We start from the raw sequence: 11,393 nt of genomic DNA, 5'->3' as shown, positions 1-11,393 counted from the left end.
GATTGTACCAGTTTCTCAGGAAGCCGAACATTCTAACCAGGGGCAGGCATAGAGTCAAGAAAACCCTTACACTTTCTTACCGAAAACCCTCAGTGGTTTTCCCTTCTTCTTGGAATAAGATCCAAGTCCCTACCATGACTCCCTCGGCCTCTGCCTTGCTCTCTCCCTCTGCCACTATGACCCCTCTTTGCTCTTTGCACCTGCTGTCCCCCCTCTCTTGGGGTCTTCTTGCACTAGAGCTCTCCATGACTTGCTCCCTCACTTTATGTAGGTCTTTGCTAAGATGTCATTTCTCAGTAGCACTTTCCCTGACCATCGGGTTTTAGATTGCAATCTCCAGCAACCCTTATCCCCTTCTCAGCGTTGTGTTTCTCCTGGGTTCCATTCAGCCCTCAGGCAGCTCTCCCGTGGTCGGCCGGGGCCTGACAGATTTTATCTCCTCCAAACCCTTAAGGGCTGTCATACCTGACTATTTGGGAGCTGTCTAGCTGCCCCTTCTGATGAATCCACCTCTCTGAGTCACTTCTTATCACATCACCCTGCTTTTTTCATCACCATTTGCCTGCTCTGAAATAAGCTAATGTATTTGTTTGTTTACCTATTTGGTTGTGTTTTTTTTTAAATAGCCATTTATTTGTTTATTTATTTTAAATATGTTTTTATTGATTTCAGAGAGGAAGGGAGAGGGGGAGAGAGATAGAAACCTCAATGATAAGAGAGAATCACTGATCGGCTGCCTCCTGCACGCCCCCCACCCCCACCCCCACCTGGGGATCCGGCCCACAACCTGGGCACGTGCCCTGACGGGGAATGGAACCACCACCTTCTGGTGTACTGGAGGACACGCAGCCAAGTGAGCCACACCAGCCCGCGCTACCTGTTTGGTTTTACTATCCACCCAGCGCCACCCCTCACTTTTATGGGCGCTCAATAAAAGAGGAAACTCAGCTGTCTTTCCAGGCTGCTTGTCAGTCTCCCAGAGGCAGCCAGGCATCCCCACACCTACACCTGGGACTTGCCCCTTCTGGAAACACCCAGAACCCAGGCATCCCCCTCTGCTGCCAGCTCCCACCAGTATCCCTGGCTCAGTCTCAGAGCACTGCTGCTGCTGCTGCTGCTGCTTCCCTAGTCCCTTCTGGGCACAGTTTGGGATCCTGAAGCATCTATTCCGGCTGGAGAGTCATGGGCTGGGGTCCTTACCCTAGCAGGTGTCAGGTGCCTGGAGCTCAAGAAATACTTTTTGATTAAATGAAAGGGAAGAGTTCAGAGACGATAAGACCTTGCCAGGTGGAGAAAAGAGAAAAGGCACTCGGAGCTGAAGGAACAGTGTGGGCAAGGACTGAAGGCATGCAAATGCACGTCCGCTTTTGGTGATGAAAAGGGCATGCTCTGGTCTGGTGCAGAGAGAGGTTTCCAGTGGAGAGGAGCACCGCAGGGGAGCATTGCTGGGCAGGCCTGCAAGCAGAGGGCTGATTGGAGAGGTCTGAGCTCCCTGAAGGATCAACAAGGATCAGCAGTGTCTTAGGTTTAATCCTGTACCCCTCCCGCCCCCCACCGCCCGTCCCCACCTCAGTTTGCCCCTCCTACTCTATCCCTGTCCCCCCTTCACCCAACCCCCCAGCCTGGCAGATCCTGCAGCTGAATGGACTTCTCTCTGGGCCTACATTTGGGGCCACGAAACAAGAAGGCCACCCACCAGCAACCTCCTGCACCCTCTGGGCATGTCCCACCAGCTGCCTCTCCTTGTCTATCCTGTCCTCCCTCTGCCTGTGCCTGCCCCTGCCCTGCCTCTCCTCCTCCCACCTGCAACTGCACCGCCTGTCCCTCTTACGCAGCTACCTGCCCCTCCTGTCCCAGCCTCCCTGGCCCACCCTGCACCTGCTCCTGCCCTGCCTGTCCTCCCTCAACTTGTCACCATAGCTCTTGTGTCCCATGCTCTGATCCTCACTTGACCTACTGCCGTCCCTCACCTTGCCCCATTTACCCTCGTGCCGAGGGCCGATCTGCCTGTCCCAGCTCCTGTTTGGCCTACAGTAACAGCTGTGGCTGTGGCAGAGGGCCTGCCTGGGGGCCTCCAGGCTCCATTGGCCACTGCAGCTGCTGCTTCAGGGGACAACGCGCCTCTCGCACCTCTCGGTGGCACTGTCTGATAGTCTAGGGATAGGTGGGCTATTGCCTCCTAAAGAGACTGTCAGTCTCCCGGAGCCCTTCTGTAGCTGCTTCCTCAGGTAGGAGGCAGAAGCTCTGGGTGGAGTGAGAGGGGTCACCTGGACCCTCACCCAGAAGGTAAAGGCAGCACACTGCTCAGAGCCCCTGGCCTCCCCCTCAGTCCTGGGGGTGAGAACAGGCATCTGCTTTGAAGTTAGTTTCTGGGCATGTTCCTGCTGGTTCCAGAAACTCTTCTGCAACGTTTGGAATGGAAACTGATCTCAGAGCCTCCTCCAAGGCCTCTGAAGGTAAGCAAGTTGGCCATTTCCCCCCACTTGTCAGCCTCCCCTGGGGACCCTTCTTGGCTCCTCCGAGTTCACATAGATACGATAGATTCTTCTTCTAGAGGTGGTAGGGGACCCTCTGCCTAGGGGCCATTTTTTGCCCCTTGAACCTCCACCCATATCCCTAACTGACCCAAGAGTCTCTGGACCCCTTACCTGTCGTCTTGATCAGGCAAAGATGATACATCAGTGGCTCTTGGACCAGATGAGGAGGCTGAACAGAGGGGTTTTGGCTTCTCCCTCCCCTTGGATATCATGACATCATACATGGTCCTTTGCTTTTAGGAATCTGGTGCTCTCTTGTCTTGCAAATCTCTGAGTGCTAGCCCAGCCTCATGACCTCAATCTTCCAGGATTAATCCCATCTGCAACATCTCTGCTCTTCTGGCATGGGGTGAGGGAAGCTGGGAACCCTTGACTCAGGTTCCCAACAATCCCACCCACACATGGCCAGTCATGAGTCCCCTGTCCCTGGGGAGTCGGACTGGGAGGTTGAAGAAACCACCATGAGAAAGCTGGAAGTGAGAGTCTGGGTATCTGCCCGGGACTGGACCCTAAGCTGAGAGTCCCTGAGCATCCACATTTCAGTCTTCTCTTTCTCAGCCTCCTTCTCTGGAACTCTTTGGGTTTTTTTCCTTTACATCTCTCTTTATCCTTCCATTTATCTTTCCTTCTATCTTTCCACATCGCTCTCTCCATTTCTGCTTCCTTCTTTCTCTCTATCACTGGGTCATTCTGCCTTCAGCTAACTTGTGTCTTGATAGGTGTTTTCCCTACTCTCTAGTGCTCTAATTCTCCCTCTCTCTATTTACCCTTTTAATTTTAAATCTACTTAAAATATACGTCTTTTCTTTCCCCCTTCCTGTCTCAATCTTTGTCTTCATGTCTATTTTCTTCCTTGGTCTTTCAATCCACCTCGAATTGCTCTGCTTTTCTGTCCTATTCTGCTTCTGGGTGCATTTCACTTGTGATCTCTCATTTCTGTTTCCCTTTCTGTCTTTATCTCTCTTCCCGTGTTCTGTGTCTAGCTGTTTCTTCACTTCCTACCTCTCTTTCTGTCTCTTTTCCTCTCTCTCCATCCTGCAGCTGCCAAGTCAGTCACATGCCCACCTCATTGCTGTGCAAGGGCCAGGACACCAAGCCCTCTAAGTATCTGTCTGTCCCCCACACACTCCATGCCCTGAAGTGAGTGAGGGTTAGACACAGGTGCCCCACCCACTATCTAGGCCAGTGATGGGCAACCTTTTGAGCTTGGTGTGTCAAAGTTCGCCAAAAAACTGAGCATAACTCGGGTAGTGTGTCACTTTGAGGAAAAAACTAACTCTAAGACTCTAGTCGCAAATGTTTCATCCTCAGGAGCAGCAAATGTTTCATCCTCGGCATGCGGCCGCGTGTCATCAGAAATGGCTATGCGTGTCAGTGCTGACACGCGTGTCATAGGTTCGCCATCACTGACTAGGCCATCTATCCCTATTCAGCTCTAAGCTGAAAATTTTTTTAAAATGATGCTTCTCCCAACTTCTTTTTCTGAAAATTGGCAATTAAAAAGAAAAAGAATTAAGCATTTATGCTGCCTGTCCTGTATAAACTGTATTTCAGGGTAGCCAAATAACTGTAAGTGGTGGAGAAAACTTCTTATTTATGGAAGAATTTCAACTAATATGGAAGGAATATGGAATCAGAAAAATCAGCATTTGTAACCCTTATGAAATAATTGATTAAAGCAAGAATCTTCAATGGATAAAACCAAGTATGATGGTGGATGGAGAAATTTACAATGGAGAAATCAAGCTGTCACCACCTGAGAATCTTAGCATTACTAAAAGGGGCACAACCACACGCTGTACACCCCTGATGTAATGCAGCCTGAAGTACTCAGCTCCGTCTATGAAGGATTCTTGCCAAACAAAACACTGAAGATGATTTTAATCAAAACTCCATTTGACAGGAAATACTAGGGATAGAAGAACAAATTAAATGACACAATGAGGAAGTAAGAAGACACATCCAGAATGGAGGACATTCTAAAGGATATCTGACCCAGTTTCTTCAACTAGTCAATGACTCGGGGAAGAAGGGGAGAGGTGACATTACAAGACAACTGCCACATGGAACATGAGGACCTTGTTTGGTTCCTGATTTGGACAACCCAGTTGTAAAAAGACATTGTCAGGCAGTTGAGGACAGTTAATTATGGACCGGGTACTTATGATGCCAAGGAATCAGTGCTGATTTTGTTAGATGTGAAAATGGCTTTGGAGTCATGTAAAAAAAAAAAAAAAAAGGTTCTTATTTTCTAGAGATGCATATGGAAGTATGGAGTGGACATTTAATTTTAAATATTTTGGCAAATAAAAAATGACAGAAAGAAAAGAGTAGAAGGAACAAAGTGATAAAATCAACATTGTTGAATTAAGTATATAAAGGCTCACAGAACTATGCTCTCTACCTTTGTGTATGTTTGAGCATTTTTGTAATAAAAGTTTTAAATGATGCTCCTCTGGTCAGCATGGTTCCTAGGAACTCCCAGAGCATCCTCCCCACCTGCCCTAAAAGACTTCCCCTGTGTGACTCCCCACACAGACCCCAGCCCTCCCTGCCCTCTCCTGGAAGCAGGTACTAGAGATGGAGTGTGCTCACAGGCTGCCATTTATCCCCTCCAGTCCTCTGCTGGCACATTCCTCATGTTTAGGATTTTTCCAGCTGTGCTTCACAGCTCTGCAGGGCAAGGAGAACCTTAAAGCACAAACATATCTTGAATAGTTCTTAATATAAACAAAAATAATCCAAAATAATGTAATCTTGCTTTAAGCCTCTCTCTGTCACGTGCTCTGAACAAAATGGCCTCGGTCTTGGAAAACAGAAGGCAAGAAATGTAAGACCATCCTGTCCCATTCCCTGCCTTCATTCAGGATGACCTCCACCCTCAAAGAAAAGACTACCAAGAATGGGGAGACTGGGTATCATGAGTCTAGGACTGGGATGGAGGGCATTTGGGTCAGTCATGCCCTCACTCACTGAATGACCTTAGAGAAATCATGATTTTTTTCCACTTACATAACTTGTTTCATACTACAGATTAGAAATTTACACAAAAGTAATACTTTCCTTCTCTTAAATAAATATACAGTATATATTAGATAGTGACATTGGTTTTCAGTAATAACAATTTTAGTCTAATTTCTATCCCTATAAAAAATCAAATTTTCTCACACTATCTCCAGTATCATATTAAAAATTCCCATAAAAGAGGGAGTTTTCCCCCCTCCCCCGCTTAGCTTTTGGTTCTGAGCTTCATGAAGCTGTTTTTCCTATACATAAATTTTTAGCAGTCTCACATCTGTTATTCCAAACGACAGAAAAATTGACCTATTAAATCTTACTGAAATGGAAAATTTTGTGCTGTTAAACAATAAGATTCTGAACACTCACCAGTGATGTTGGTTATACACAATGCGATAATATTATAGTACAATAAGGGAATTAGGACACCTCATGAAGGACTTCGTAAGGGCTTTGGGTCATGTAAGAACCTTTATAACAGGCCTCTTCCCTCAGTGCTTTGCCTGCGCCATGAGAAAAATGATTTTTGTCTTAGTGTTTCTAGATGAACGCATGGGAACCACTACCCCTTCCTACTCTCTAGAAATTTGCCAGTTAGGGATGAAGGAACTTTGGAGCTTGGATACAAATCTCAACTGTTTCCTTTATCATAAGAATTTCTGAGATGTAATCTCAGACCCTCTCACCCGCTATGCTCCAAACTTAATTTTTTTTCAGAGAAATTGAGATCAATTTGTTGTTCCACTTTTTTAATGCATTCATTGGTTGATTCTTTTTTTAAATATATTTTTATTGATTTCAGAGAGGAAGGGAGAGGGAGAGAGAAATAGAAACATCAATGATGAGAGAGAATCATTGATCGGCTGCCTTCTGCACACCCCCATCTGGGGATCGAGCTCACAACCCAGGCCTGTGCCCTTTTCCCGGACCCCAGTCCGCAGGCCAATGCTCTATCCACTGAGCCAAACCGCCTAGGACCATTGATTGATTCTTGTATGTGCCCTGACAGGGAATGAAACTGGCCACCTGTTGGTACATGGGATGATACTCCAACCAACCTAGCCACACCAGCTAGGGTAGGCCAGCACTTTTTAAGGTAATTACATGGATTAATTTATTCATTCATTTATCAAATATTTATTGAATTTTTTAAAATGTACCAGTAACTGTTTTAAGTACTGGAAATACAAGTGAACAAAGCAGACAAAAATCTGCATGGCAGAGATAGTAAATAAATAAACAAGTAAAAATATATGGTATGCCAGATGGTAAGTGCAATGGAGAAAATGCAGCAAAGGAGAATAGAGTGTTAGAAGGAAAGCAGGTAGATTCCTGTGGTGGAGCTGTTGTTGTTGCTATTTTAAACAGGATGGCCAAGAAAGGCCCCTCTGATAAAGTGACATTTGAACAAGAACTGGAGCACTGAGGGAGGGAACCATGTGGACATCTGGGAGAACCAGAACCTTACAGGGCACAATGTGCAAAGGCCCTGGTGACAGCCAGTATAGGCAGAGTAGGAGTAGAATGGAGAATGGTAGGAGGTGAGGTCAGAGAAGTAGCAGCCAACAGGACAGAGGGGTTTGTAGGCCATTATAAAGATTTTGGCTTTTGTGCTTAGTGAAATGGGAAACTATTGGAGGGTCTCGAGATCAAATTAAAGCCAAAGAGATGTTAAGTAACTTTTCCAAGGTAACACAGTTTGTTTGTTTTTTTAAAAAATATATTTTAATTGATTTCAGAGAAGAAGGGAGAGGGAGAGAGAGAGAGAGAAACCTCAGTGATGAGAGAGAATCATTGACCGGCTGCCTCCTGCGTGGCCCCTACTGCTGATCGATCCCGCAACTGGGCATGTGCCCTTGACCAGAATCGAACCAGGACGCTTCAGCCCGCAGGACTATGTATCCCCTGAGCCAAACAGACGTGGGCAAGGGAACACAGTCAGTAAGTGACAGGAGGTTAGCGCGCTCCAGGGCTGAAGTTCTTAACCCTATGCTGCTGCTGAACTTTAGCCTTCTTGCTTGGGCACTGCTCCCTTCTGACTTCAGGTGAAGAAACTGGGACACTGAGGAGTTCAGTGGCTCGCCCGAGGCCAGGCAGCTGGTGAGGGACAGGGGTGGGATCTGAGCCTCAGTCTGTCCGCGGCCGGCCGGGCGCCCAGTCCTTTGCACCACACTGCCTCCCTCAGGTGCCTGGGCCCTCTGACTTCTGGCCTAGAGGTCACTACAGCTGACTTCTGGCCTGGGCGTCAGGACCACGAGAGAAAAGAGAACCGAAGACCCATCTCGGCTTAGGGTGGCGGTGTTCCTTGGGAAGCTCCAGCCTCGGGTTTGCGGGCATTTTCCCGGGCACAGCCGTGCTCTCTGACCTACGGCGCGGAGAAAGAGGGATTAAAGAGGCCTTTATTTCGGGGTGGCCCGCAGGTATCCGGGAGTTTAGGACGCGGGTTCGGAGAGGAGGCAGTGGACAGGCGGGACGAAAACAGCGACTTTTCCTGCCTCCAGTCGTCCCCCCCCCCCGCCCCGACCCCCCGCCCTCCGCAGGCGTCCGGAGTTCAGCGGCGCGCGGGGCGGGGCGAGAAGGCGGGGCGGGGCAAGGGGCGGGGCTCGCGCTACGTCCCCGTCACGTGACGGGACCATCATGGCGGCGACCGGAGGCCTGCCAGGCTCCCGGAAGCTGGCTGTGAGGGGCGGGCGCGCCGCTGGAACCCGAGCCGGAGCCGGAGCCGGAGGTGGAGCGGGCCGGGCGGCCGGGCGGCCTGGAGCCGGACGTGTCCGGAGCGTCCCCGCGGACCGGGGCAGCAGGTGAGACGGGGTCCGGGTGAGGCGCGAGCGGGTGTGGCGGCGCTGGGGCGCTGGGCGGAGGCTAGGGGGCGCCAGGGGATTCCGGTGACCTCGAGGAGGGGGAATCGCAGATGCACGCTCTTGACCCTGAAGCAGCTCTATAGAGGCCCGCGCCCGCGGGAGGGATGCCTGGGACCGGGGACGAGGCATTGAGGGCAAAAACGGGCTCCCCGGAGAGGGTGGGAGGTAATAGAAGGAAGTATGCAGAAGTTGTTGTGGAAGAGGGCAGGAGCCCCTTAACTGAAGGGGCTAGGATTATTGAAGGGACTTCTTTGCTGTGGCAGGCCAGGGTGGGGCGAATATTCAGTCTTCTCTCCTCTCCTCTTACCCCTCCCTACCCCACAGTGTCCTAGGAGACCGCTCTGGCGGGCCACTCCTCCCACCCACCCAACTGGTCCCTCCGGTCTGAGCTCTGGGGGAGTGGAGCTGAGGGGTGGGGAAGTGCGCTTGGCAAGGGGTAGGGTGGAGCTGCCTGCTGCTTAGACACCCAGCCCCTTGACCGTGCTGCCTGGGCAATGGATGTGACTCTGAAACCCCCTTTTTTCCCCAGGTCGTCCGGGGGCCCGCCATGCTGGTGACTGCCTACCTTGTCTTTGTGGTCCTCCTGACCTCCTGCCTGGGGTTGGAGCTGTCAAGATGCCGGGCTAAGCCCCCCGGAAGGGCCTGCAGCAATCCCTCCTTCGTTCGGTTTCAACTGGACTTTTATCAGGTCTACTTCCTGGCCCTGGCAGCCGACTGGCTTCAGGCCCCCTACCTCTATAAACTCTATCAGCATTACCACTTCCTGGAGGGTCAAATTGCCATCCTCTATGTCTGTGGCCTTGCCTCCACAGTCCTCTTTGGACTGGTGGCCTCCTCCCTTGTGGATTGGCTGGGCCGAAAGAAGTCTTGTGTCCTCTTCTCCCTCACTTACTCCCTGTGCTGCTTAACCAAACTCTCTCGGGACTACTTTGTGTTGCTGGTAGGCCGAGCACTTGGTGGGCTGTCCACCGCCCTGCTCTTCTCTGCCTTCGAGGCCTGGTACATCCATGAGCACTTGGAGCGGCATGACTTCCCTGCTGAGTGGATCCCAGCTACCTTTGCCCGAGCTGCCTTCTGGAACCATGTACTGGCTATAGTGGCAGGTGTGGCAGCTGAGGCTGTGGCCTGCTGGATGGGACTAGGGCCTGTAGCGCCCTTTGTGGCTGCCATCCCTCTCTTGGCTCTGGCTGGGGCCTTGGCCCTTCACAATTGGGGAGAGAACTATGATCGGCAGCGTGCCTTCTCAAGGACCTGTGCTGGGGGCCTGCGCTGCCTCCTGTCGGACCGCCGTGTGCTGCTGCTAGGTACCATACAAGCCCTGTTTGAGAGTGTCATCTTCATCTTTGTCTTCCTCTGGACACCTGTGCTGGACCCACATGGGGCCCCACTGGGCATCATCTTCTCCAGCTTCATGGCAGCCAGCCTGCTCGGCTCTTCCTTGTATCGCATCGCTACCTCGAAGAGGTACCACCTTCAGCCTATGCATCTACTCTCCCTTGCTGTCCTCATCGTTGTCTTCTCCCTCTTCATGCTGACCTTCTCCACCAGTCCGGGCCAGGAGAGTCCAGTGGAGTCCTTCATAGCCTTCCTGCTTATCGAATTGGCCTGTGGGCTGTACTTTCCCAGCATGAGCTTCCTGCGGAGAAAGGTGATCCCTGAGACAGAGCAGGCTGGTGTACTCAACTGGTTCCGGGTGCCCCTGCACTTACTGGCCTGCCTGGGGCTCCTAGTCCTTCATGATAGTGATCGCAAAACAGGCACTCGGAACATGTTCAGCATCTGCTCCGCTGTCATGGTGATGGCTCTGCTGGCAGTGGTGGGGCTCTTCACCGTGGTAAGGCATGATGCTGAATTGCGGGTGTCCTCACCCAATGGGGAGCCCTATGCCCCTGAGCTCTAACTCTGTTTCAAGACAGGGGGGCTGGGACAGACTCTTGACTTGCACCTCTCCAGGGTTGTACAGATCTCTCTTGGACTGACTTTGGGACTATCTGGCCCCCTCAGCCTGTTCTTGGGGCCCCTCCTGCCAGTGCTTTGGGTCGGGGAGTACATGGGGGTGATAGCCTGGAAAGAAGATGCCAAAAGTTGCCTCTGTGTTACTCCCTTTCCCCTTTCAATTAAAAAATAAACACTTTTCACTGACCATTGATTTGATTTACTCATCCTGACCTCTACCCACCTTAGTAGTTTCTGGTGGGTGGGCAGTTGGTGAAGATAGAGGTGGAGTTATCAGCAGAATGTTTGTATTTGTAGCCTAAGACGGTATCCAGCTTAAACTGAGAGTTTTTTGGAATTTTCTAAAGCAGAACTGGGTGAGAAATGCCTGAAGCTACTAGGTCCTCCATATCTTGTTACCCTGGGGACAGGCATCTCTCCAGTTGCCAAGCAAAACCCTTGCTCCACAGCCAGGGTGAGACAATCTCTGGAGCATGTCGGGTGGATGCCTAAACCCCTGAGCAAAGATTTCAGGGGCTTGGGCTGCTTTTTTATCCACCCCTTGGGGCAAATTCAGGGCCTTCCTACAGGGAGAAGCTGGCAGCTCCCCACATGCATGCTACCTGTCTTCTGCCTCTGGGGCTGTGAAGGTGCTATTTGTCCAGCATCACCTGGGCCCACTCGGTCCTGTATCTTTGCATGAAATCTGCCAAGGGGAGTGATTTATCAGTGAAGGGCTGCCAAGGGGAGAGAGCAGTGAATGGCTGAGGGACTGGGACATCTTGTCTGTACCTGACTTTTCCCCACCCAGACTGAGTGAGGGTGAGGGAGCCATCAGGGCAGGAAACAGTACCAATGGGAACACCAGTTTTGTGGGCCCCTCCCTGCCTCGCCTCACAGATGGTATCTGCCTTTACTCCTCCCACCAACACCTGGGCTTCTCAGGGAAAGCAGAGCCAACTTTAAGAAGGGTGGGGATGGAGGGAGGGCAGGCTCAAGGGTGTGTCCTGGAATGTGCTTGAGATGGGCATGGGGGACCCAC

At 51.0% G+C, this 11,393-nt stretch overlaps 2 protein-coding genes across 2 annotated transcripts; both read left to right on the top strand.

The window, feature by feature from the left end:
• Window positions 1–1,642: 1,642 nt before the first annotated feature.
• On the top strand, window positions 1,643–2,158 carry LOC129149879 (sperm mitochondrial-associated cysteine-rich protein). Its single transcript, XM_054719692.1, has one exon. The coding sequence runs from the start codon at window positions 1,643–1,645 to the stop codon at window positions 2,156–2,158; it is 516 nt and encodes a 171-aa protein (XP_054575667.1).
• Window positions 2,159–8,186: 6,028 nt separating this feature from the next.
• MFSD5 (major facilitator superfamily domain containing 5) lies at window positions 8,187–10,558 on the top strand. The gene is made up of 2 exons (XM_008140745.3): window positions 8,187–8,356; window positions 8,946–10,558. Exon 2 carries the CDS (start codon window positions 8,964–8,966, stop codon window positions 10,314–10,316), a length of 1,353 nt encoding a protein of 450 aa, XP_008138967.1. The 5' UTR covers window positions 8,187–8,356; window positions 8,946–8,963; the 3' UTR covers window positions 10,317–10,558.
• Window positions 10,559–11,393: the final 835 nt, after the last annotated feature.

The sequence above is a fragment of the Eptesicus fuscus genome, chromosome 7 (genome assembly GCF_027574615.1).
Source record: "Eptesicus fuscus isolate TK198812 chromosome 7, DD_ASM_mEF_20220401, whole genome shotgun sequence".
NCBI classification, from domain to species: domain Eukaryota; kingdom Metazoa; phylum Chordata; class Mammalia; order Chiroptera; family Vespertilionidae; genus Eptesicus; species Eptesicus fuscus.
This window is presented reverse-complemented; position numbering and strand designations above follow the sequence as displayed.